General features: G+C 43.1%; 1 protein-coding gene across 1 annotated transcript in view; it reads right to left on the minus strand.

The window, feature by feature from the left end:
* RSU1 (Ras suppressor protein 1) overlaps positions 1-26,379 on the minus strand; it is a 246,767-nt gene that overhangs the window by 88,629 nt on the left and 131,759 nt on the right. The window contains exon 8 of the mRNA XM_073629711.1: positions 18,642-18,774. Within this exon, the coding sequence (XP_073485812.1) occupies positions 18,642-18,774 (133 nt within the window). The remainder of the gene's footprint in view (positions 1-18,641; positions 18,775-26,379) is intronic.

The following is a 26,379-nucleotide window of genomic DNA, read 5'->3' on the forward strand; positions in this document are numbered from 1 at the left end:
GAAAAAAATAATTCTAGCACCAGACCTCCTGTGTACATTTAATGGGCTAACCTTTAAAGGCTTTTAAAGCATCGCCTATGGATAATTTAATGTACTGTACTTTGTCACCACAGCCATGTGCAATTTTAAGGCATGACATGCTTGGTATCTATTCACTCGGTGTAACAATCTTTTATATATTTTATAAAAAAATGGGTATTATACTGTGTTTGTGTGCACTAAAATTCATTAAAGATTAAAAATCTGCGCTTGAAAAACAGCTGCAAAAATGCAGCATAACAAAAAATTGCAACACCCACCATTTTATTCTCTAGGACTTCTGCTTTAAAAATATTTTTATATTATTTGGGAGTTCCAAGTACTTTTCTAGCAAAAAAAGTAGATTTTTTACATACATATGTGAGAAGTGTCAGAATTGGCCAGCCGCTGAAGTGGTTAAATGTGGTGGCTGCATTCATTTTATTTATTTTTTTTAAGCTAATACCATTCCCAGCAAGTACAGAAAATACTTGTTGATCTTGGCAAAATTGCAGTGTATTTGTCAGTTCCTGTGAGCCAGGAAAAAAAAAAGCACAAAGAACCTTATCTTTATTAGATAAATTACTAGTCCCATCAATCCACCATATAAAAGATATAAACAAACAAAGACAGGCATGTTTGAAGTCCATGTAATGTATCAAACCACATTACACTGACCTCATGTAACATTGTTAGAAGGGTGGATGCTTGGCTAAGTGGTGGCACCGCACAAGTCCAATCATAGAGAAAAGCCAGCACTTCTGTTCGACTCCCAGCCTGTGTGACAATCATGGCTGGCCACATAGATAGAGTGGAGAAATAAGCGTGTCTATGAAGGGACAGGAAATGTTTTAGTCACAAGACTACCAGGTGAAAACTGAGGAAATAAAAGCCTGAAAATGAAAGCTAATGAACCCACCACATCTAAGGACTGGTAAGCTGCAAAGGATACATTTCTGGTTTGGGGTTTTAGTTACACTCAACACTTAGGCTCGGTTCACACATGGGCGGCACGACTTGCAGGTCGCCTCAGCGAGGCGACCTGCAAACGACTGCCGGGGCGACTTGCGAGACGACTTCTGCATAGAAGTCTATGCAAGTCGCCCCAAGTCGCCCCCAAAGTAATACAGGAACCTTTTTCTAAGTCGGAGCGACTTGCGTCGCTCCGATTAGAACGGTTCCATAGCACAGAACGGGAGGCGACTTGTCAGGCGACTAGGTCGCCTGACAAGTCGCCCCAGTGTGAACCGAGCCTTACAGTATCTCACAAAATTGAGTACCCCTCACATTTTTGTAAATATTTTATTATATCTTTTCATGTGACAACACTGAAGAAATTACACTTTACAATGTAAAGTAGTGAGTGTACTGCTTGTATAACTGTTAATTTGCTGTCCCCTCAAAATAACTCAACACACAGCTATTAATGTATTAACCACTGGTAACAAAAGTGAGTACACCTCTAAGTGAAAATGTCCAAATTGGGCACAAAGTGTAAATATTTTGAGTGGCCACCATTATTTTCCAGCACTGCCTTAACCCTCTTGGGCATGGAGTTCACCAGAGCTTCACAGGTTGCCCCTGGAGTCCTCTTCCCCTCCTCCATGACGACATCACGGAGCTGGTGGATGTTAGAGACCTTGTGCTCCTCCACCTTCCGTTTGAGGATGTCCCACAGATGTTCAATAAGGTTTAGGTCTAGAGACATGCTCGGCCAGTCCATCACCTTTACCCTCAGCTTCTTTAGCAAGGCAGTGGTCGTCTTGGAGGTGTGTTTGGGGTTGTTATGTTGGAATACTGCCCTGCGGCCCAGTCTCCGAAGAGAGGGGATCATGCTCTTTTTCAGTATGTCACAGTACATGTTGGCATTCATGGTTCCCTCAATGAACTGTAGCTCCCCAGTGCCAGCAGCACTCATACAGCCCCAGACCATGACACTCCCACCACCATGCTTGACTGTAGACAAGACACACTTGTCTTTGTACTCCTCACCTGGTTGCCACCACACATGCTTGACACCATCTGAACCAAATAAGTTAATCTTGGTCTCATCAGACCACGGGACATGGTTCCAGTAAACCATATCCTTAGTCTGCTTGTCTTCAGCAAACTGTTTGCAGGCTTTCTTGTGCATCATCTTTAGAAGAGGCTTCCTTCTTTGATGACAGCCATGCAGACCAATGTGATGCAGTGTGCGGCGTATGGTCTGAGCACTGACAGGCTGACCCCCCACCCCTTCAACCGCTGCAGCAATACTGGCAGCACTCATACGTCTATTTGCCAAAGACAACCTCTCGATATGACGCCGAGCACGTGCACTCAACTTCTTTGGTCGACCATGGCGAGACCTGTTCTGAGTGGAACCTGTCCTGTTAAACCACTGTATGATCTTGGCCACCATGGTGCAGCTCAATTTTAGGGTTTTGGCAATCTTCTTATAGCCTGGGCCATCTTTATGTAGAGCAACAATTCTTTTTTTCAGATCCTCAGAGAGTTAGGGGTTACACTTAGGGGTGTACTCATTTTTGTTGCCAGCGGTTTAGACATTACAGGCTGTATGTTGAGTTATTTTGAGGGGACAGCAAAGTTACACGGTTATACAAGCAGTACACTCACTACTTTACATTGTAGCAAAGTGTCATTTCTTCAGTGTTGTCACATGAAAAGATATAATAAAATATTTACAAAAATGTAAGGGGTGTACTCACTTTTGTGATAATATATGTACACAATCGCCAGCTCAGGGGAAAGAACATTTCAGTATGATTTGGAAGAGGTCTGAGGTTTGTCATTTTTAAGAACAGCTCTCTCTTTCTAATGGCTGGCTGCTCATCATATCTACCTGATAAATATATGAAAGAAGATCCTTGCTTTCCGAAACGATGAGGCAGGAGAGCTTGATTGTTACTTGACTGCCCTCCGGGAGACAATCCTTTCCACTGCCTAACAACTGTTGACTTTTCCATCACGGCTTTAGCTCAGACTCAAAAAAGGTCAGACAAGGAGACAACAGTCGTTAAGAAGTTGTTGACCAGCGGCTGTTTCGCTTGTCAACATTCTGGTCAGACTCGCGTCTCTTTTACGACTCCCTCAATAATATTCAGATTTTACCAATTCATCTACTTCCCGAGAAATTTAAATCACATTGACAAGAAGTAATGATGGATAATGACGACTCTTGAACAATGGGATGACAACGGAATGTATTTTTGACTCTTACTTCCTTAACCGAAGAACACAAAGACTGATCGTCTCTCTGGAGCAGGGAGGGGAGTAAGATTAATACCGAAAATGTTCCAGGACATCAATCTTCTTTAACCATGTCAAAATACACGCAGAGACCCAAAACTGCTGCTCTTGAAGCTTCTTTATAATGAATAAAGTCTAATTTATCAATGTGTTGTGCCCCAATAGCAATCTGTGCACATCATTAATGGAAGTTTAAAGGCAAAGCTGCAACCAGAAAACAAATTAAAGGGGATGCTTGGAATGGTTTTGCTTTGTTGTATACACATGTAATACAATGGGAGTACTGAAAGGCTCAGCACAGGGAGACAGGTTTGGCATTATATTGTCTAGCCAGGACACAACATAGTTGTCAGTAGTTGTCAGTCAAGTTGTCCCAAAATAGTAGAAATCTGCCAGGTCCAACAAAGGCCGCAGGACACAGAACGAAGTGATATTCTGATCTAAGATCAGTGTTATTGTGTAAATTTTAGATAAGAAAGGTGAGTGAGGGGACCAAGTGGCCTTTGTTATTTTAAAGTCCACACACTATATACGTTGTATTTACACACACTGATCAGCCGATACATTATGACAACTGACAGGTAAGGTGGATAACATTGGTTATCTTGTTACAATAACACCTGAAAGTGGGTGGGATATATTAGGCAGCAGGTAAACATGTTATCACTGTAGTTGATGTGTTGAAAGCAGAAAAAAAAGGCAAGCGTAGGAATTTGAGCGACTTTGACAGGGGCCAAATTGTAATGGCTGTACTACTGGGGGACCTACCAAAAGTGCTCCAAGGAAGGAAAACCAGTGAACCAGTGACAGGGTCATGGGTGGCCAAGGCTCATTGATGCACATGGGGAGAGAAGGCTGGCCCATGAAGTCCGATAGAAGAGCTACTATAGCTCAAATTACTGAAAACAACACGGTGCATCACAATTTGCTGTATGTGGGGCTGCTTAGCCGCAGACCGATCAGGGTGCCCATGCTGACCTGTGCCGACAGGCAAAAGAACAAAGAGCCTACAATGGGCACGTGACCATCAGAACTAGACAACAGAATAATGGAAGAAGACCACATTGTCTTTTACATCACGTGGAAGGCTGGGTGTGTGCGTGTCGCTTAACTGGGGAAGAGATTTCACCAGGATGCACTATGGGAAGAAGGCAAGTCAGTGAGGTCAGTGTGATGCTTTGTCTATTGGAGTCCATGCCTTGATGGGTCAGCACTTTTGGTGGAAAAAGGGGGACATTAAATTAGGTGGGTGGTCACAATAACAAAATATTCCCTTCCAAGGTCCCATCAGATACTAATCAGGCTTAATCTTATCTTAATGTTATGCTATCAATTTACACTAACATGTTACAATGTTCCATCTAAAGGGGTAAAAGGCTCTGCTAAACTTAAAAGTTCACTTTGAGCTTTACCATTCCACTACATTACATAAAAGTCACAATTATGTGATATCACTTTAGTCAGCAGACTTGTTTGGTTATGTTTTCAGGTAAATATCTTGGGCAGGGCAAATTATGTACAGGCTTTTTTTATTATTATTTGTTCCTAATCAAAACCTAGAAAATAGAAATATATGTACCAAATCTGGTGCTAAATTAACCCCTTGACGCCCACGTAACGCAAATATGCGGCCTTCGGCTTCAAGGGGTTGTATGGGGGTGATGCCTTTTGCTGCTTTTGCTAGTTTGTTGTCATTCCTCAAGCATGTGCAATTTTAAAGAACGCCATTTTATTCTCTAGGGTCTCTGCTAAATAATAGGGTTCTAAGTAATTTTCTAGCAAAAAATACTGATTTTAATTTGTAAGCAACAAGTGTCAGAAAAAAGCTTAGGTATTAGGGGCTATCTGTCCCTAAAAAAAAATGTGTGTGTATATATAGTAGGAGGGAGGGAGTTGAATTCAGAATCTGGGATCTAGCGCAGTATGAGCATTGTCAAGGACAGGAAGTATGATACTGTCAGGATTACTCGGTGAAAAAACAAAAACAAAACCAAAAAAAAGGAAAAAAGGTCTAAAAATATATAACTAATACAGCCACCACACTTAACTAGTAAGCTGCAATATATAACATTTTTGATCTTGAGGTTAAACGTATCTGATACATGGCAAATGTTATTCCTGCCAAAATCTCTGAATGCCCGGAAATTCCTGGTACTAAAACCAACCAAGCCAATTTTCATGAGCTGAAAACAGGCTATGTGTTAAAATGTAATCTTAGAAACATAAAACTCTGCATAGACTGACAATTAACTTTTTTGCTGACAGGCCCGACACTCCACTTTTACACTCAGGTGGCCAGACCATTTTTGCCATTTTTCCATTGCTTTTTTATTTTTCCCTTACAGCTTTCAGAGTTTGTAAAAGATCCCCCAAACCATATATTTTCTGAAAACACATGACCAGTAGAATAAAAAGAAGGTGCTACTGATTTGTAGGGCACAATAATATTTGCGCAAATGTTTATCAAAGCCATATATTCACTAAAAATATTCTAAAAATTATTATTATCATATATAAAACACAGCAATTTTACAAAATTCCTGCTAAATTCTTACTAAATATAAAAGCTTAACCTGTATTGAGTTAATAACAAATATTTGTAAATTTTAAATTGCACCTTTTTGTGAAATGGTGAAAATTGAACGTACACAAAACTATACAGCAAGTAACAAAAATTTCTCTAAAAAACTGGAGGTTTTCATTTTTCACTTACAGCTTTCAGAGTTTGTAAAAACTATACATTTTCTGAAAGCATAGGGCCAGTAGAATAAAAGAAAGGTGCTACTGATTTTTAAGGCCCCGCGATATTTATGCAAATGTTTACCAAAGCAATATTTTTGCTAAAAATGCACTAAAATCATTATTAGCACATACAAAGACAACAAACACAGCCACAAGAAAACTATCTTACGAGTAAGGTCGGCCAATGGAGTATCCTGAATAGGCTCAAAGGGAGGCTTCTGTAAAGCCAACAGGACCAAATTAAGGCCTGACCGGTTTCGCTGATCCCCGCCGCCTGTGTCAGAGGCTAAGCTTGGAATGAACTTCCCTTGGAATGAGCTTTCACTTTGAGGGAAGTTCATTCCTAGCTTAGCCTCTGACGCAGCCGGCGGTGATCGGCGAAACCGGTCAGGCGCGGACATCCTTTCCACCTCCAACCCTCAACTTTAAACACATGGAAAAGTTTATGCTCACAGATGGGACTTTTTCCAGATGACCAGCATAAGGACTGAAGGATTTTTTGTTTGCACAATGACTGATAAGTATATCTCCTTTCCACATATATGTGACTGTTGAAGCATTCAAGGAAGCTGCTATATGTAATGTTGTATATACATTTTTTGGCAAAAGGACTCATATGGTAATCCACTACATGCTATCCATTGATCCCTGGATACACTCACTACTGCACTTTAGTGTTTTGACTTCAATACTGGTCTCTTGCAGATTGCATGTGATATATACAGCTTTCAGTCCCATCAACTGCTTTTTTTCTTCCCACTATATTGGATTATAAAAAGACAGCTGTTCTCCTATCCAACACCCACATTATGGACATATATTTATACACACACACACACAAGACATATATGGAGTTGTGTGGTGATTGGTATTTGATTGCATATTTTGTGTAGTTTGTCTAGTATGGTACCATTGTATATGTTATATATGATTTTCTACTTTTGACATTAATAAATACTATTTTAATTGATCCAACAAGTTCATATAATTTTACAGGGATGGTTGAGTTCAATTCAGGTTTTTTTTTTTTTATTTCAATTGTTCATGTATCTCCTTGCCGAGAGCTCCTGTCCTTAGTAATATGTCTGTCCTTTTGAAGCAGACATTGTGAGTGTTCATTACATGGACACAGGTGTTGGTGTCTGGAGGACCCAACTCCCCTGTAGTATGAGGAGAGTAACACGTGCCAACCACATACATTTAGTTTAATGAGAGCTCTAAACCAACGTCCAAGGTTTTTAATGCTAAATATTGGTTCGGCAATCTCATTGGATTGTATAAATGTGGATTCTTAGCTGGGTTTCCTTGTTTTTGAGGGTGTCCCCATTTTGTGAAGTGCTGCTGAACTGTAGTCAGTGTGCTCAGTGACAGTTTTAGTGACTTAGAAAATCTGAATCCAGCTTCCCATTTGTTCTTGTATTTGGACCTACTGAACAAAGGCCAATGCCAAGACTTGACCCTTCAGGATGCTCAAGGCCAAATGTTGTTCCAGCCCAGATTGGAGGACAGACAGGATAGGTCTCACAGTGTATCGTCTAGGGCAGTGATGGCGAACTTTGGCACCCCAGATGTTTTGGAACTACATTTCCCATGGTGCTAAAAGAACTCTGCAGTGTAGTTGAGCATCATGGGAAAAGTAGTTCCAAAACATCTGGGGTGCCAAGGTTCGCCCTCATTGGTCTAGGGTAAAACTTCCATGCTTCACACCATGAAAAGTAAGCCTACCAAGTGCAACAATAGACTTTGCAAAAGGCTGATTTCCTATAATTATAGGAATAATGGAGTTAGAGGGATCCTGATCTTTCAGGACTTCGGTTTAAACAACCAAGCTGTCAAAATCAGCAACAATGAAGCAGGATGGTAAGGCAGTCCTTGAGATAGCCGGTGAGGAATTTCCGAGTACCAAGTCCTTCTGGGCGATTTTGTATTGCCAAAGATCACCAGAATGCCTCTCATCTCGATCCTGAGAAGCAGTCAAGGAAGAATCTGTTGCAAGGGAAGGCCTATATCCGCTAGAACTGATCTTGTGGGATCACTAGTGTGTCCACTGCAAAGGCCTTTGGATTCCTGATCATGGCCACCAATCTATGTCCAGCATTCCCCAGCAGTGACAGATGTCCCAGAACACTTCTGGATGAAGAAGACATTCCCCCTGCATCTAGGCACTGGCAACTGAGAATGTCAGACGGTCAATTGTCTACTCCATAAATATGGACTGCGAACAAGCTTGGAACGCACCTCTTGGCAGTGGCGTTGCCAGGGGGTCAATTTTGGGGCTGTAGCCCCGAATCTGGGGCCCATAGCCCCAAGTCTCTGCAGGGGTCCCCAAGGGGAGGGGAGGCTCTCTGGGCACCCTGATGTAAGTTGGGAGCTCTCTGGGGACCCTGATTTAAGGGGGAGGCTTTCTTGGGACCCCAATGTAAGGGGGGCTCTCTGGGGACCCTGATGTAAGGGGGGCTCTCTGGGGACCCTGATGTAAGGGGGGCTCTCTGGGGACCCTGATGTAAGGGGGGCTCTCTGGGGATATATACACACACACACATATATATTATATACATGTGTATGCCCACCCAAGCATATGACTTTCTTTACTACGCTGCTATGGGCTCTAGCCCCAAATCTTTTGTAGACCTAGCAACGTCCCTGCCTCTTGGCCCAAGGCGGAACAGCTTCTGGTGCAGCCCTGACGATATCTTAAGTTATAACAAAGTTATTGCAGAGTAAACAGGCAATTGTAAACATTGCTAAGGGGCAGGTACCAGAGCTGAAGTTGTTAAAGCAGCCCATACAGCAGCAAACGGTCACTCCCATGCCTAAATGGTATGTTCAGCTGCAGGGAATGAATATAAAAACCTGGTACATTCAGATCTGGGTCTGTAACTTACAACCCTTTCATCCCCACCATTGATGTAGCTTGGTTGCTTTTGTACACAGTGTTGTAACATGTGAGCTGGAAGAGTGTTCACAGACTTGTGTAAGCTCTGTCTATGACTGGGAGCTTACAAAGGTTTTTTTCTAAGTGCACTGAGTGCACTGTGCCAAGTAACAAGTTAATATCTTTATACATTAGCCTAGGGAATGGTTTTTTTTAAGTTAAAGGATATTACTAAAAGGAATAAAAAAAAAAAAAGAGCAAATCGATTCCAGAAAACATGGTGTCATGGGAATAAAGGTTTTTGTCCAGTCAAGCTATGACATGCTGAGATTGCGGGGCCACAAATAAGTATTTTTTTTCCCCAATTTTACAAGGTGTGTCTAGCTGTCAGAAATATGGGGACTTCATATACAGTAACAGAGGTATCCAAAAAAGGCATACAACATAACTTCAATTAGGAGTCTATATGGAAGTGTGCTCTTTGCACAACTGCATTGAAAAAACTTTAGTTGCAAAAGAGGTTTTTCCAAAATTACACTAAGCTTTTTATGGGGCCAGTTTTTTTGCAAATAAGGATTAGCAGAATTCTAAGTTGGCTTGCTTGCACCTTTCCCAGTTATACTCACATTATCAGCAGTCCAGTGGTGCTCCTGCCTCTGCTGCTAACTGCTGGTAACGAGAATATAACTGGAGGGGGAGCCTTCAAGGTGTCAGAGTCTTTTTAAATATGTGAAAGATTGATTTACTAAATGCAAATAGACTGTGCACTTTGCAAATGCAGTTTTACTCATTTTCCCCAGAGTTAAAGAGGTCCACCTAAAAAAAAATTATTAAAAGCCAGAAGCTACAAATACTGCAGCTGCTGACTTTTAATAAATGGACACATTCCTGTTCAGGGTGCCCGCGATGTCGGCAGCAGATGACGAGCAATCGCTCGGTTCTCGGCTGCCCCCGCTGCCATCCTCGATCAGGGAATCAGGAAGTGAAGCGTTGCAGCTTCACTGCCCGGTTCCCTACTGCGCATGCGCGAGTCGCGCTGCGCGTCTTCACTGGTCCCCCTTGTGTTGTGGGAACTGTGTGTTTCCCAGAACACAACGGTGTTGTTTGGGGGGGTTAGGGGGGCGTGCATCTGCGGCTAGCTATTCCTGGAAGTGGGTACAAATACCTGTATTATACAGGTATCTGCACCCCTTCCCACCTGAAAGGTGCCAATTGTGGCACCGGAGGGGGGGAGGTATCCGATGAGTGGAAGTTCCACTTTAGGGTGGAGCTCCCCCTTAAGTGAATATGGTGAAGCCCTGCTGATTTCCTTCATCCAATCATGTGCAAGCATGATTTTAGTTTTGCTTGCACCCGATTAGATATTCTTTACAAAGTGAAGCTTTACCACATTCATTAAGCTGTGGGAAAAATGAGTACAAGTGCACTTGCAAAGTGCATAGTCTGTTTACCTTTAGTAAATCAACCCTTCTGCGTAGCAAACATTTCAAACATTTCTCTGAACATACGTATATTGTAAAGCACTGCGTAAACAGTTGGCGCTATATAAATCCTGTATAATGATAATAATAACAACAACAACAACAGTATCTTTACAAAAGTGAGTACACCCCTCACATTTTTGTAATAATTTTATTCTATCTTCTCATGTGACAGCACTGAAGAAATGACACTTTGCTACAATGTAAAGTAGTGAGTGTACAGCTTGTATAACAGTGTAAATTTGCTGTCCCCTCAAAATAACTCAACACACAGCCATTAATGTCTAAACCGCTGGCAACAAAAGTGAGTACACCCCTAAGTGAAAATGTCCACATTGGGCCAAAGTGTCAATATTTTGTGTGGCCACCATTATATTTCAGCGCTGCCTTAACTTTCTTGGGCATGAAGTTCACCAGAACTTCACAGGTTGCCACTGGAGTCCTCTTCCACTCTTCCATGACAACATCACAGGGGCCTTGTGCTCCTCCACCTTCCGTTTGAGGATGCCCCACAGATGCTCAATAGGGTTTAGATCTGGAGACATGCTTGGCCAGTCCATCACCTTTACCCTCAGCTTCTTTAGCAAGGCAGTGGCCATCTTGGAGGTGTGTTTAGGGTCGTTATGTTGGAATACTGCCCTGCAGGCCCAGTCTCTGAAGGGAGGCATCATGCTCTGCTTCAGTATGTCACAGTACATGTTGGCATTCATGGTTCCCTCAATGAACTGTAGGTCCCCAGTGCCGGCAGCACTCATGCAGCCCCAGACCATGACACTCCCACCACCATGCTTGACTGTAGGCAAGACACACTTGTCTCTGTACTCCTCACCTGGTTGCCACCACACACGCTTGACACCATCTGAAGCAGATAAGTTTATCTTGGTCTCATCAGACCACAGGATATGGTTCCAGTAATCCATGTGCTTGTCTTCAGCAAACTGTTTGTGGCTTTCTTGGGCATCATTTTAATAAGAGGCTTCCTTCTGGGACGACAGCCATGCCAACCAATTTGATGCAGTGTGCGGCGTATGGTCTGAGCACTGACAGGCTGACCCCCCACCCCTTCAGCCTCTGCAGCACTCATACATCCATTTCCCAAAGACAACCTCTGGATATGACGCTGAGCATGTGCACTCAACTTCTATGGTCGACCATGGCGAGGCCTGTTCTGAGTGGAACCAGTCCTGTTAAACCGCTGTGTGGTCTTGGCCACCATGCTGCAGCTCAGTTTCAGGGTTTTGGCAATCTTCTTATAGTCTAGGCCATGTTTATGTAGAGCAACAATTCTTTTTTTCAGATCCTCGGAGAGTTCTTTGCCATGAGGTACCATGTTGAACTTCCAGTGACCAGTATGAGAGAGTGAGAGCGATAAAACCAAATTGAACACACTTGCTCCCCATTCACACCTGAGACCTTGTAACATGAATCAGTCACATGACACCGGGGAGGGAAAATGGCTAACTGGGCCCAATTTGGTCATTTTCACTTCACTTTTGTTGCCAGCAGTTTAGACATTAATGGCTGTGTGATGAGTTACTTTGAGGGGACAGCAAATTTACACTGTTATACAAGCTGTACACTCACTACTTTACACTGTAGCAAAGTGTCATTTCTTCAGTGTTGTTACATGAAAAGATATAATAATATATTTACAAAAATATGAGGGGTGTACTCACTTTTTTGAGATACTGTACATAAGCAACATGGAAGCATGTCCTACCCCCTTACCAGCAACACACTTGAGTCAGTCTTCAATTGTGTTAATGGCCAGACACACATAAACAAGCATCCCAATCACAATTTGTCACTAATTAAAATTGCTCACTTTTCTGTGAAGGTAAGGGAAGGATTATTCCATCCCAAAATGTTTCACTAACGTCTGTCCGTTATACAAAACTAAGTTGGTGGTTGTATTCCTCTGTCAAATGGACTGTTGCTGGTCTTAGCAAGTGGTAGGCTGCTGATTAGCTGTAGTGCATATTAATGATGGATATAAGCAAGACCCGAGAACTCCCCATTTCAGATTCCTACTGAATTATTACATCTAAAAATAGCTCTTTATCCTCTCCGTAGGTTTCCTTCCTTTAAAATCAATAAACCAGCAGAACTGCTCCAAGCTGTCAAGTGGGTCAACATCCACGGTTTGATCTTGCTTGGCTGATTCTGTTGCATCAAAGTGTTCGGTTTAGTATAAGGTTAGTGACTTGTGAAAGGATTAAAGAAAACTTCTCTTCAGCCTGCTGATTTGCTTAATGAGAAGCTGGGTACTGTGACTCCTGGCATTCTTAGATGAGAGGTAAGAGGAATCTCAGGGTCACTTTAGCAGACCACATATTAAAATATGCCAAGGATGACAAACGTGCGCAGATACTTCACAGAACTTTCTGGTGTTCTTGGAAGTTAAAGGTACACTCCAGTCAAATATAGAAAGCTTTGTATTTAACTCAATTAAGCGAAGGTTGAGGAATGTCTGCTGAAACAGCTCCATGTTAAAGAGAACCAAAAGATGAAGAGCTCATGCTGGAATACGGCATTTTTGGTGCCTGACACTTCGGCTGGAGTGTCAGAGGTCACCTGAAGTTGGACAGTTGCTATCCGTCATTTGGCTGCAAACTTTGAAACTGAGAATTAGTGGGTCAGATCAGGCAATTGAGAAGCCAGCAAAAAGTTAGAGTTATGCCGCGTACACACGGTCGGACTTTCTATCCTACTTGGTCCGGCACACTTTCCGACGGACTTTGTCCGCCAGGTGCGCCGGACTTTAAAACGGACGGACTTGCCCACACACACCCGGACTTTCCGGCGGGCTAAGTCCGCCCGTCTTTCCGACGGACTTTCGCCGGAGTTCCGGCGGACTTTCAGAATGAACGGACTTGCCCACACACGGACAAGTCCGTTCATTTTGAACGTGACTCAGGTGCGACGGGACTAGAAAAGGATGTCAATCTTGCCGCTTTTATCGGCGAGATTGACACCTTGCGAGCCCCGTCGCGGGGCATACCAGGCCCTTAGGTCTGGTATGGATTATAAAGGGAACCCCCTACGCCGAAAAAACGGCGTGGGGTCCCCCCTAAAATCCATACCAGACCCCGATCCGAGCACGCTTAATAAGGGGGCCCCCAGATCCCGGCCCCCCACCCTATGTGAATGAGTATGGGGTACATGGTACCCCTACCCATTCACCTAGGGAAAAAGTGTAAGTAATAAAACACACTACACAGGTTTTTAAAATATTTTATTAAACAGCTCCGGGGGGGGGGATCTTCCTCCGGCTTCGGGGGTCTTCTTCCGGCTTCGGGGGTCCCTCCGCTTCATCTTCTCCCGGCGTCCGGTTGGTTCTTCTCCGCTCTCTTCTCCCGGTGTTCCTGTTCTTCGGCCGGCTCCTCTGCTGTCTTCAAGTAGCTCTCTTGCCAGCAGAGGTCCGGACTTCTGGGCTTCTGGGCTTCTGGGCTTCTCTTCCCCAGATGTTGACACGACGCTCTCTCCTGCTGGACTGCTCTCCGAGGGCTGCGTTGTGACTTATATAGGCGGAGACCCCGCCCCCTTTTGATGTCACAGTCCCTGGGCATGCTGGGACTGTGACGTTTTAGGGGGCGTGGTCACTGGGTGATGTTGACCACGCCCCCTAAAACGTCACAGTCCCAGCATGCCCAGGGACTGTGACATCAAAAGGGGGCGGGGTCTCCGCCTATATAAGTCACAACGCAGCCCTCGGAGAGCAGTCCAGCAGGAGAGAGCGTCGTGTCAACATCTGGGGAAGAGAAGCCCAGAAGCCCAGAAGCCCAGAAGTCCGGACCTCTGCTGGCAAGAGAGCTACTTGAAGACAGCAGAGGAGCCGGCCAAAGAACAGGAACACCGGGAGAAGAGCGCGGAGAAGAACCAACCGGACGCCGGGAGAAGATGAAGCGGAGGGACCCCCGAAGCCGGAAGAAGACCCCCGAAGCCGGAGGAAGATCCCCCCCCCGGAGCTGTTTAATAAAATATTTTAAAAACCTGTGTAGTGTGTTTTATTACTTACACTTTTTCCCTAGGTGAATGGGTAGGGGTACCATGTACCCCATACTCATTCACATAGGGTGGGGGGCCGGGATCTGGGGGCCCCCTTATTAAAGGGGGCTCCCAGATTCCGATAAGCCCCCGCCCGCAGACCCCGACAACCAACGGCCAGGGTTGTCGGGAAGAGGCCCTTGTCCTCATCAACATGGGGACAAGGTGCTTTGGGGTGGGGGGGCCCCGCAGGGCCCCCCCTCCCCCAAAGCACCCACCCCCCATGTTGAGGGCATGCGGCCTGGTACGGTTCAGGAGGGGGGGGGGGGGGCGCTCGCTCGTCCCCACCCCCTTTCCTGACCGGCCAGGCTGCGTGCTCGGATCGGGGTCTGGTATGGATTTTAGGGGGGACCCCACGCCGTTTTTTCGGCGTAGGGGGGGTTCCCTTTATAATCCATACCAGACCTAAGGGCCTGGTATGTCCCGCGCTCGCCGCAATAGGAAAATTTGTTTTTCCTATTGCAGCGAGCGCGAGATGCAATACCCTGCCCTCGTGTCGTATCTGATCCGTCGGACCAGCATACACACGAGCGGGCTTTCCGTCGGACCAGCACACACACGAGCGGACTTTCCGCCCGAAACTGAGTCTGGCGGAAAGATTTAAAACTTGTTTCAAATCTAGGTCCGGCGGGCTTTTGGGAAGAAGTCCGCCGGAAAAGTCCGCCGCCGCCCACACACGGGCGGATTGTCCGGCACACTCTGGTCCGCCGGACCAAGTATGCCGGAAAGTCCGACCGTGTGTAAGGCGGCATAAGGCTCGATTCACACCAATACATTTTTTCATGCTTTTTGCAGAAACGAAGGATGTTTTTTAACATGGGTTCCTATGGAACATGTTCACATCAATGCATTTTTGTGCCTCTGTTTTTGAAAGGGTCAGTGACTTTTTTAACCCTTTCATGACTAAGCCTATTTTTGAAATTTGGTGTTTACAAGTTAAAATCCGTATTTTTTGCTAGAAAATTACTTAGAACCCCCAAACATTATATATATTTTTTTAGCAGAGAATCTAGAGAATAAAATGACGATTGTTGCAATATTTTTTATCACACGGTATTTGTGCAGCGGTGTTTTAAACGCAAATTTTTGGAAAAGTGACACTTTCATGAATTTTAAAAAATCCAAACAGTAAAGTTACCCCAATTTTTTTGTATAATGTGAAAGATGATGTTACGCCAAGTAAATAGATACCAAACATGTCACCCTTTATAATTGCACGCACTCGTGGAATGGCGACGAACTACGGTACCTTTGAATTTCCATAGGCGACGCTTTAAAAAATTTTTACGGTTACCAGGTTTGAGCTACAGAGGAGGTCTAGGGCTAGAATTATTGCTCTCGCTCTGACGATCGCGGCGATACCTCACATGTGTGGTTTGAACACCGTTTACATATGCGGGCGCGACTTCCGTATGCGTTTTCTTCGCTGCGTGAGCTCGCGGGGACAGGGGCACTTTAAAAAATTTTTTTTTAATTTTTTTTATTTATTTTTGTACTTTATAAATTGTGTTTAAAATTTTTTTTTTTTTTTTTTTTACTTTTATTGCTGTCACAAGCAATGTAAACATCCCTTGTGACAGTAATATGTGGTGACAGGTACTCTTTATGGAGGGATCGGGGGTCTAAAAGACCCCCCATCCCTCCTTTACACTTCAAAGTATTCAGATCGCCGAAAACGGCGATTCTGAATACTGTGTACTTTTTTAAATTCGGCGCCATTGGCAGCCGAGTAAACGGGAAGTGACGTCATGACGTCGCTTCAGCATTTACAAGAAGAAGGCTGGAACGAAGCCGCTCGCAGCTTCGTTCCAGTCCGCCCCCAGCCGCCGAAGACAGCGGAACGGACACCGGGCCTCCCGATCGCACGGGAGGCCCGGTAACAGCGGCGGGAGGCGGCGGGAGGGGGGGATGTCCCCTCCCACTCCTCCGGTATAACAGCCGAGCGGCTTTTAGCCGCATCGGTTGTTATACTCGGGTAGCCGATCGCCCGCTGAAAACAACGGTACCGGGATGATGCCTGCAGCTGCGGGCATCATCCCGGTATAACCCCGGAAAGCCGAGGCCGCATATATGCGTTCGGTCGGCGGGAAGGGGTTAAATACAAAATGTGGCTTTTTTTGCTTTTTTTTGGTTCAATAGATTTCAATGGAGAAGTTCCCTCCCCGACACAAATTCCCAGCTGCTTTTATTTCCTGTGTTGGAGAACTTGTCAGAAGTTATCAGACTGATAACAGAGGAACGAAGCAGCAGAAAGACACGGCACTCAGAGCTTAGGAGAGAGATAGGTAAACACTACAGATATATGTGCCCAGCTCAGATTTCATGAATGGGGTTTACAACCACTTTAAGGTGACTTTCTGACTGACTTCTGACTTTCCTAGCAATGACAGTTCTCATTTTTTTGTATTTTATTTATTACAGGTACGTATACAGCACTGTCGGTTTACAAAGCATTTTACATATTATACATTCACATCAGTTCCTGCCCTCACGGAGCTTAGGTCCCTGACAGTGTTCTTTTAATCCTGCCATTCATCTTTTGCCATTGGTTGCTTTGCTTGATGAACAGTTTCCAGACAAAGTTTCCAGGTGAAAGATGCACAGCACAGAATCAAGTGACAAGAGTCTGCAACCTGCTCTGACATAGGCTACCTGAGTGGACTTTTTTGACACACCACTAAAGAAAGTTTATTTGATAGTGTTAGCATCACATTGATTGTCTTTGTCATCGGGGTGTGCATTTTTTTTTTTTTTTCCGGCTTTTGGCTTTTAGGTGCATTTCACTGGTATTTGACATGAATTCAAAGTGCATCTGAATTATTCAGAGTTAATAGATTGGTGCATTTGACCTCATTTTAAAGTGCATCAATCCACTTCAAGCTGCTTTTGACTACCCACTGACAGCTGCCTAAATACTGTCACACGGGTTTATTTACTAAAGCTAGAGAGGGCAAAATTTGTCACAATTCTGCAGAGAAACCAATCATCTTCCATTGCTAAAGCTTAATTAAACAAGCTGAGGTTAGAAGCTGATGAATTGTGACTAATTTTGCCCTCTCTAGCTTTAGTAAATAAACCTCACTGAGTCAAGATCATTTTTAAAAGTGTATTACCTGATCACTAAATATAGGAATAGGGATCATTTAAATAACTCCATTGGTAGGCCTCCTCCATGTGTAACCAGGCTCCATCACTACAGCCATAGGGGTCCCTCTCATCTTCTATACGTTAACCACCAGGGCAATTTTCCCCCAATAATGCAGGACCAAACACATACTCTTACGGTGCAGGAATGGGATAATGAGCTGATCCGCTTTCAGAATGCGGAGAGGCTGACTGCCTGGCTCTACGATTGGTATACTTCTTATTTATTTATTACAGATACCTCTATAGCTTCTATGAAGCACTTTACACATACACTATATTATACAGTCACATCAGTCCCTGCCTTCAAGGAGCTTTCAATCTAAGGTCCCCAACTCACATCCATACATACACATACTAGGGCCAATTTAGACAGGATCCAATTAACCTACCAACATGTCTCTAGAGGGTGAGAGGAAACTGGAGTACCCGTAGGAAACCCACACAGGCGTGTAACCTTTGTGCAGGTAGTGTTGTAGTTGGTATTTGAACAAATGACCCTGGTTCTGCTAGGCAGAAATGCTAACCACTTAGCCACTGTGCTTCATATACATATATACATAAACCATCTGAATCAATTACATGGTTCTTCCATAAAAGATGCCTTGATATCTTCATAAAAACCTAACCACAACTCTGGATAGCAGATTCTGTTTTCTATCCTGGGCACCTAGTGTTACTCCTTTCTTTTTTTATCTCTTCCTATCTCCGTCTGTCCAGGCTTTATTCTCTCCTCTCCTTAGGGTTCCTTTTCCTGTGTTTTTTTTTTTCTTCTTATGTACAGTATCTTACCCTTTCTACAACGTGGTGGGATGGCAGAGTCACTGTTCGTTTCATTCTTGCAGATACCACTACATGCTCTAATATACAACTCTGACAGGAGAAGAACCTTGCTAATCCTTCTATATGGCCTGTCTTTTGGTTTAGTGTGTATTACATATTATTGTAACTTTCTGCCTTTGTCTTATGCACTGGGCACTTTTGTAAATGCTAAGAAATAAAATTCTATTGTTTGCATTTAAAATGGCCACAAAATATTTATATTGCAAAATGTCATCAAGAAGATGAAAAGTAACTGCACTTACTATTTGTAGGTTTCAGATCGGATGTACTCAAACACATGAGAAACTCCCAACTGGAACTGATCAGCAATTGGTGTAACCCAAGGGTTATTCTCAGCCTTGAAGACCTGCTTTTGACCCGTTAGGTCCAAATTTCCTGGGGGGACAAAAACACAAATACACCTTTGTTAATAAATATTTACTCATATAGACCACCCATTCTTAACCATGTTTACTCCAGAGGTTGTTAGGAGTTCCTTGACCTGTTGCTGATTGAGCTCCCTGTTGGGGTCTGAATAGTTTTGGTTCTAATGCCACTCAGCGGGACCAACAACATGACCAATAATTTTTTGATTGTTTGTAAAGGGTGGCATTCTAACTTCCACAGTAAGAGGGAGATTCTTCCCACTGACCCCCGAAGAATTCATTTTACCAGGGGATCCCTGAGGCCTAAAAATTTCAATGGTTCCTCTGGGTAAAAAGTTTAAGAAGGCCTTATATAGACAGTCAGGTAAAAGAAGGATCTTATTCTCTAAAATGTACAAGTTAGGAAATCCTAATAGCAACTAAATTCTTGCTCGGCTGAACATAATTAGATTGTGTGCAGATTTTTTTTCACGTAAATGGGTACTATGGAAGCAAAATTCTATGGCAATTATGTAGGTCAAAAAGTGCCAATGTGAGTTTCATAAATCTATAAAGGCCAAGAGAGACCAACTGAGAACATTACCATTCTTGCCCAATTACATTTTTAGGATACCAATTGCAGATTTAAAAAAAAAAAACCTCTTATTTATAAAATTTTGTATACAAATTGTTGCCAAAGGTTTATGGACAATCCTCCAAATTTCTGAGTTTAGATGCACAAAGGAAGGACCATAAAGATATGGTTTGATGAGCTTGGTGTGAAGGAAACTCAACAATACTGAACCCTTTAGGATGAACTGGAGTACTAATTGTGAGCCCAGTCCTCTCATTCAACATCAGTACCTAAGCTTACAAATGCTCTTTTGGCTAAATGGGCACAAATTCCTACAGACACACTCTGAAATCTTATGGAAAGCCTTCTCAAACAGTAAAGACTGTTATAGCTGGAAGGCGGGGGTGTTATAGGGTAACTCCATAGGATGGTTTAAAAATGCCAGCATGTTGAAAAAAATAAATAAATAAAATTCCTCCAGCCACACAAATGAAGTGGATGGAGAAATCCCCCTCAACTGGGACATTGTATTTGAACAGTGGGACATGCTGCTTCCAAAATACACTGATCTTTGGCTGATTGGCTGACAACACTGATTAATGTTTTCCAGCATGTCCTTGCAACAGAAGTAGATCAATGGATCTTGAGCAAGGATGGCCGCACTGACCAAAATGTGAATTTCGATTAGTGTATGGCCAGCTTAAAAAAAGCCACATGAGGCCCAGAACACCAGTTTGACATTTGACTCAGCTCAAGTTCCCACCCGTCCCTGATATCTAGGGAAAATCCCAGGTCCTTTGTCCTCAAAAAAAAAAACTCGTGTCCTAGGGTTTCAGAAAGCTGGGATAATTGGGATAATCACACACATTGGCAAAAAAAAATAAAATTGTGGAAAATGCAGCAAACAAAAAAAAAGATAAATAGGTTTCCAAAGAAATGTGTTACGCTAAACATGAAACACTTCATATATGATTAGAGGATGCAAATAAACAACTGAGTAATAACAAATAGTACAAGCATAAAAGTCCATATAAGAGTTTCATCAACCACGTGTTGACACGTAATTAGTTGTTTCTTCCTCTATATCTCAAAGTGCCACCACCAGACACCTTCTCATAAAAGTGATAAAGGGGTGCATGCTACCAACTTCCTATAACCACCTTAATTACAGGATGGTCATAAAGTGTTTGTGTAATCTCTTTGAGAGATAAGATGATCCTCCATACAGCCTCTATCACTCGGGACCGCTGACACTCAGATATACACAGCCTAGAGCTGCATGATTAATAGTTAAGAATCATTATCCCGATTTTTTCCCCCTTGACAAAGTATTTTCCCGATTTTTTCTATGCAGAGAATTTTCTGCTCTGCTGAAGCCACAACCGTCAAAAGAAAAAAAAAAAAAAAGGGCAGTCTGCCAAGTAACATTCTTCAGCTGCGGAACCAAGTATAAACATTGTAACGATTCATCCTTTAGATCAAAAGAATACACTTCCGTGTGTAAATGAGGGAAGTTTAACCACTATATATATATATATATATATATATATATATATATATATATATATATATATATATATATATATATACACACACACACACACATTTTTTTTTTTTTTTTTTTGCAGAGACCCTAGAGAATAAAATGGTTGTTGCAATATTTTATGTCACACTGTATTTGCGCAGCAGTCTATCAAATGCATTTTTTTTTTTATAGTGTGAAAGATGTTATGCTGCAAGAATCGTGAGAGTCGTGATCTTTATTCTAAGCAAAAAAATTGTGATTCTCGTTTTGGCCAGAATTGTGCAGCTCTAACACAGCCCAACTCTCAATGTAAGAAGTCATGTAAAGCAAGAGGGAAAATGCCTCTCCATAGTGTAAAACCATATAAAATACTTTATTAAATAAAATAATCGCACTTACATCAATATAAAAGACATGCGCATGAGATAAACAACAAACCAGTATGGACATCCACTTCCTGGATGGAGAGGCCTTTTCCCTCTTGCTTTACATGACTTTGGATTAAGTTATACTTTAAATGAAGTTACAAGTTTGTTCCTGGTAAGAGGTGAAGCCTCAGCCAGTCTCACATGAAAAACAATGTTGGCTTTCAGAGAAAATTGTTCTATGTCTATATGGACAAAGCGACTGATATTATCAGAAAATGGCATATAATTAATGTATTGCAGCCTACTTAATGTGCAGACAGGAAACATTTCTGTAAGATACAAATTCTCAGTAAATCATTTCAGTAGCAGACTGGTAACAAGTAACAGATGTGCATTAATAAATGCAGCTTCCCACGCCTGCTACAAATGTGCCCGCTCCACAGGTACCATCAGCACTGTGCCATCTCTCACAGTAAGACAACATGCATACACCTGATAGGAAATTGCAGCTTATTTCTAACCCAAGAAATTCTCCCTGCCATTTTTTCCATGTGAAACTTTTTTTCTTTTTTTATTATTTTTTATTATTCTAAAAAAAAAATATTTTCCATGTGAAAATGCCTGAATGTGTCAAGCAGGAAGAAATTAATCACACTAAATGTAAAGCAAATATATCATAAAAACTATAGATTACAAGACCACCTTTAAGGCCCTTTTCACACTGTCGGACCGTCCAGGTCCACCTGTCAGTTTTGATGGCGGACCTGAACAGGCGCTCCATGTTAGTCTATGGAGCGTCGGATGTCAGCAGAGACATGTCCGCTGACATCCGACCCCGTCCGATCCGCTAAAAGCAGACGGATGGCCCCAAGTCCGGATCCGTCGCTGGTGGATCAGATGGGGTGAGATCTGATGAAAACAGACATGCTGTCCGTTTTCATCCGATCCCTCCATAGGCAGCAGCGGCGCCCGACAAGCCCCTCCCCGCTCAGTGAGCAGAGAGGGACTCGTCATCCACCGGCTCAACGGAGATCAACGGAGAGATCTCCCGCTGAGCCGGCGGACCGAGGCGGGCTCCGTGGAAGCGGAGTCCGCCTCGTGTGAATGAGGCCTTATACTAACAAACCAGTTCTGATTTTAAAATTTCCTCTCCTCGTGGAATATAAAACAATCTCAGATATTAGACTGATTGACCCATCCTTAAAACTCTGGCAAGTTATGCAACTCACTTATTTTCTATGACCAAACACCATATTTTTACCAACAACCTCCTCTCAACATTCAAAAAATACTGCCTGGACCTGAGCCCAGTGCACCGTGTCCTGTCAGTAACTTAGTGTCCTTATACATCCTACCCCTATACATAGGTGTGCGCAGCCTATTGCATTAGGGTGTGCACCTCAAAGCTCCAACCCATCTGCGTTTGACATATTTACCAGCCTCTTCCCCGCTCTCCATCCTTAAACAATGGAAGGAAGGAGGAGCAAGGGAGCACATAGGAGACCTGGGCAACAGAAGGAAGAGGAACAGGGAAATGAGGGGTGGCATATATTAGTACAGATCCCCTATATTTTCCTCCTGTGGCAACTGAATGTTGATAAAAAGGGAGAGGAGAAGCCTACTTTCAGCTGCTGGAGGAAATTACAGATCGGTTCCACTAAATTCCACCCACGCCACCTCTTCTGTCCAGTTTTTGAGGGTCGGCAAGGAAGGGTTGTGGTTTACCTGTCACCTGCCCACCATTGACAGGTTGCCAACCCCAGGATTAGGGTGTGCCCAGGCACACCTGGTACACCCCTTGCGCATACCTATGCCCCTATACCTTCAAGAATAGGGGCTGGATCTTGGTTAAACCTTTACACAAGAACAAAGACTATGGGGTTGATTTACTAAAACTGGAGAGTACAAAATCTGGTGCAGCTCTGCATGGTAGCCAATCTGCTTCTGACTTCAGCTTTTCAATTGAGCTTTGACAACAAAAACTGGAAGCTGACTGGTTTCTATGCACAGCAGCACCAGATTTTTCACTCTTGAGTTATAGTAAATTAACCCCTATGCGCGACCATATTCACATAAATTGGCCATTGCTAGCAAAATCCAGGATTTTGGATATAAAATCATAATCAGTAGGGATAGATTGCCTGGGCTCTAAAACAATATGGTGGAAGGTGGAATCAGGAAAGGCATATTAAAAGCAGACTTAAAGTGTTTGTAAACCCTTCAAAACTACTTTATACTACAGGCAAGCTTATAATTAGGCTTACCTGTAGCTACACTGGATATCTCCTAAACCTGCACGGTTTAGGAGATAGCCCCTGTATTTGCATGTGCCAACATCATCGGCACATGCGCACTTAAGCAAACTAAAGCAATGGCACGTACATGCTGTTGCTTCAGTTGTACTGTGCCGTTACCGGCGGCTCCCGCGCGCATGGGGGTTACCTGGAAGTAACCCCCTGGAGAGATGTTGGCCACCGGAGCGGTGAACGAGGACCACTGCCGGGGCTTCGATTTCAGGTAATTCATAATGAGCTAGTATGCTATGCATACTAGGTCATTATGCCTTTGTCTTGCAAGTTTTTTTGGAATATTTTAAATGGGTTTACAACCACTTTAACTTCAGCTTTAACCACTTTAGTCCTGGAAGGTTTTACCCTCTTTATGCCATTTTTTGCGATACGGCACTGCATTACTTTAGCGGACAATTGCGCGATCGTGCGACGCTGTACCCAAATAAAATTCATGTCCTTTTTTTCCCACAAATAGAGCTTTCTTTTGGTGGTATATGATCACCTCTGCAGTTTTTATTTTTGGCGCTATAAAACAAGAAAAGAGCGACAAATTTGAAAAAAAAAAAAAAGCAATATTTCTTACTTTCTGCTATAAAACATATCCAATAAAAACATTGAAAACAATTAAATTTCTTCTTCAATTTAGGGCAATATGTATTCCGCTACATATTTTTGGTAAAAAAAATCCCAATAAGGCCTGGTTCACACCTATGCAGGTTGCAGTTTGCATATTCCAATACACACTTTTGATCCATGTAAGTCTATGGAACCAAAAACTACAAAAATTCCCTGGCCCTTTCAATAAAATGCACAGATGTGAACTACATCCATAGCAAACCATGTTATATAGACTATAGTGAGTTTCTGCAAGACTGGAAATGCACTAAAAAATGCATAGATGTGAACCAGGCCTAAACGTATATTGATTGGTTTGCGCAAAAGTTATAGCGTCTACAAACTATGGGATATTTTTATAGCATTTCTATTTATTTATTTTATTTACTAGTAATGGCGATGATCAGCGATTTTTAGCCCCTCTCCCGCCACAGATAAACGTGATCTCGCGGCGAATCCACCGCAGAGACCACTATTATCGGAAACCGGACTGCCGGCCGAAGAAGAGGATACCGGGGTTATGGCTAGCTGCTGCCATAACAATGATATTCCACTTCAAAGTTCGGACGTATATCGGTGCATGGCGGTCCGGAAGTGGTTAAAAGTGTAATTTCTGTCTGCTGCCCTATTCCTCTACTATCAGCATGAATCACTTCTAACAAGTTTTCCCGACACCAAGAGAAAAAAGGTGACAGGGGAGGGATCTCCAGCTGATTGACAGCCTCAGCTCTGTTCCTGTGTGCTGGGTGTAGGGGGGGTGTGTCTCTTCCCTCCAATCAGCTCTCAGACCTGTCCTCAGTGAGCTCTGCAGTGTAACTTCAGCTCTCCGCCCCCTTTTTTCTGCACTCTCAGACAGGCTTTATAAATGCAGCACTTTGAACAGATGTAGGGAAGAGACCACTGCAGATAGACAGATTATGTAGGATGATTTGTTTCATCTCTGAGTATCACCTGAGGCCAGTCACTTCACTGGGTATATGCAAGGGTTTATAACCACTTTAACGCACGTGAATGCAAATGCTTCAGCACATTAAGGCATTTCCTGAAAGCAAAAAACCCCAGCATTCAGAAAATACGTTGTAGGAACATGCGTGGGTAATTTTTAATGAACAGAAGTATACACAAGTACAGGTTTCACTTCTATGGCTGACTGTATGCCTCACCTGCGGCTTTCTGGGTGCAGGAAAACGATGGGAAATTTAAGCCAGGCATATTTTATGATATCTACAAACATCCATGAAGCCTAAAACGCATTATATTTTTTTTTTAACGCCTAAGATGCTGCAACAATCGCAGAATAAAATAAGGACATACTGTACTATGATTCCATGGCATCACTTATGTTGCCAAAGCCCCCATTTCTCTTTATGACGAGCGTGTTGAGCTTCCTGTTAAAACACAGAGCACATTGGCATCCAAGTGCAGGCCCCACACACCTGAAGAGGTTAAACAAGAGAGCGGAATGAACAAAGCATTTCACCCTCCACCAATCAAGCAGCCATTGCCCTAAATGCTCACTGCCTGAGTGGTCCTGCCTGAAACTGTCTCCTTTATTAGAGAGTTCAGAAGCAATAGTGTTTAACAAGGATCAAGCAGCAGGCAGCCAGATTAAGCAGCGTGACAAAGAGAACCTAATAAGCAGGGAGCCGCTGAATCTCAAATGATGCTGCCTGGCTGCAAGGAGAGGAGCCTTTCGCTTTGGCTTTTCTCTTTATCCGCTTTCCAGGCTTGTCCGCTTCCCAGCGCGCAGCCCGCAGGAGAGGAGGTGTGCCGTGATTAGCAGTCACCTCTTGACCAGCCCTGCCATGAAGATATATATCACTCACAGGTTGCTTCTGCAATTGCAAATTGGATTTTGTGTTTATTGCTTAAAATGGAACAACATGTCTGTTTCCAAAGTCATATAAAAGTAACGCTGTCCATACTGAAGTGCAATAAAAAAAATATATATATAAAAAACTGCTAAACGGGAGGATCCAAAAAAAAACCCGAAAAATTAAAGAACAGTCTTTCAAAATGAGTACCTGTCACTAGCACATAAGAAAATAAACCCATTTTTAAGTAGTAGGGTTATTAAGTAGCAGTTCAATTTACCAAGGACTGTCGAAATCACTAAATGGTGCCAATGGGAAAGGAAAAGAAGCATTGGACCACTGGGGACTACGGAAATTCCACTATTGCCCTACAGCACTAGACAAGTGCACACCATTGTAATTTACCCTTTCATGACTAAGCCTATTTTTTAAATTTGGTGTTTACAAGT

Source organism: Aquarana catesbeiana, linkage group LG05 (assembly GCF_042186555.1).
Source record: "Aquarana catesbeiana isolate 2022-GZ linkage group LG05, ASM4218655v1, whole genome shotgun sequence".
In the NCBI taxonomy this organism is placed as follows: domain Eukaryota; kingdom Metazoa; phylum Chordata; class Amphibia; order Anura; family Ranidae; genus Aquarana; species Aquarana catesbeiana.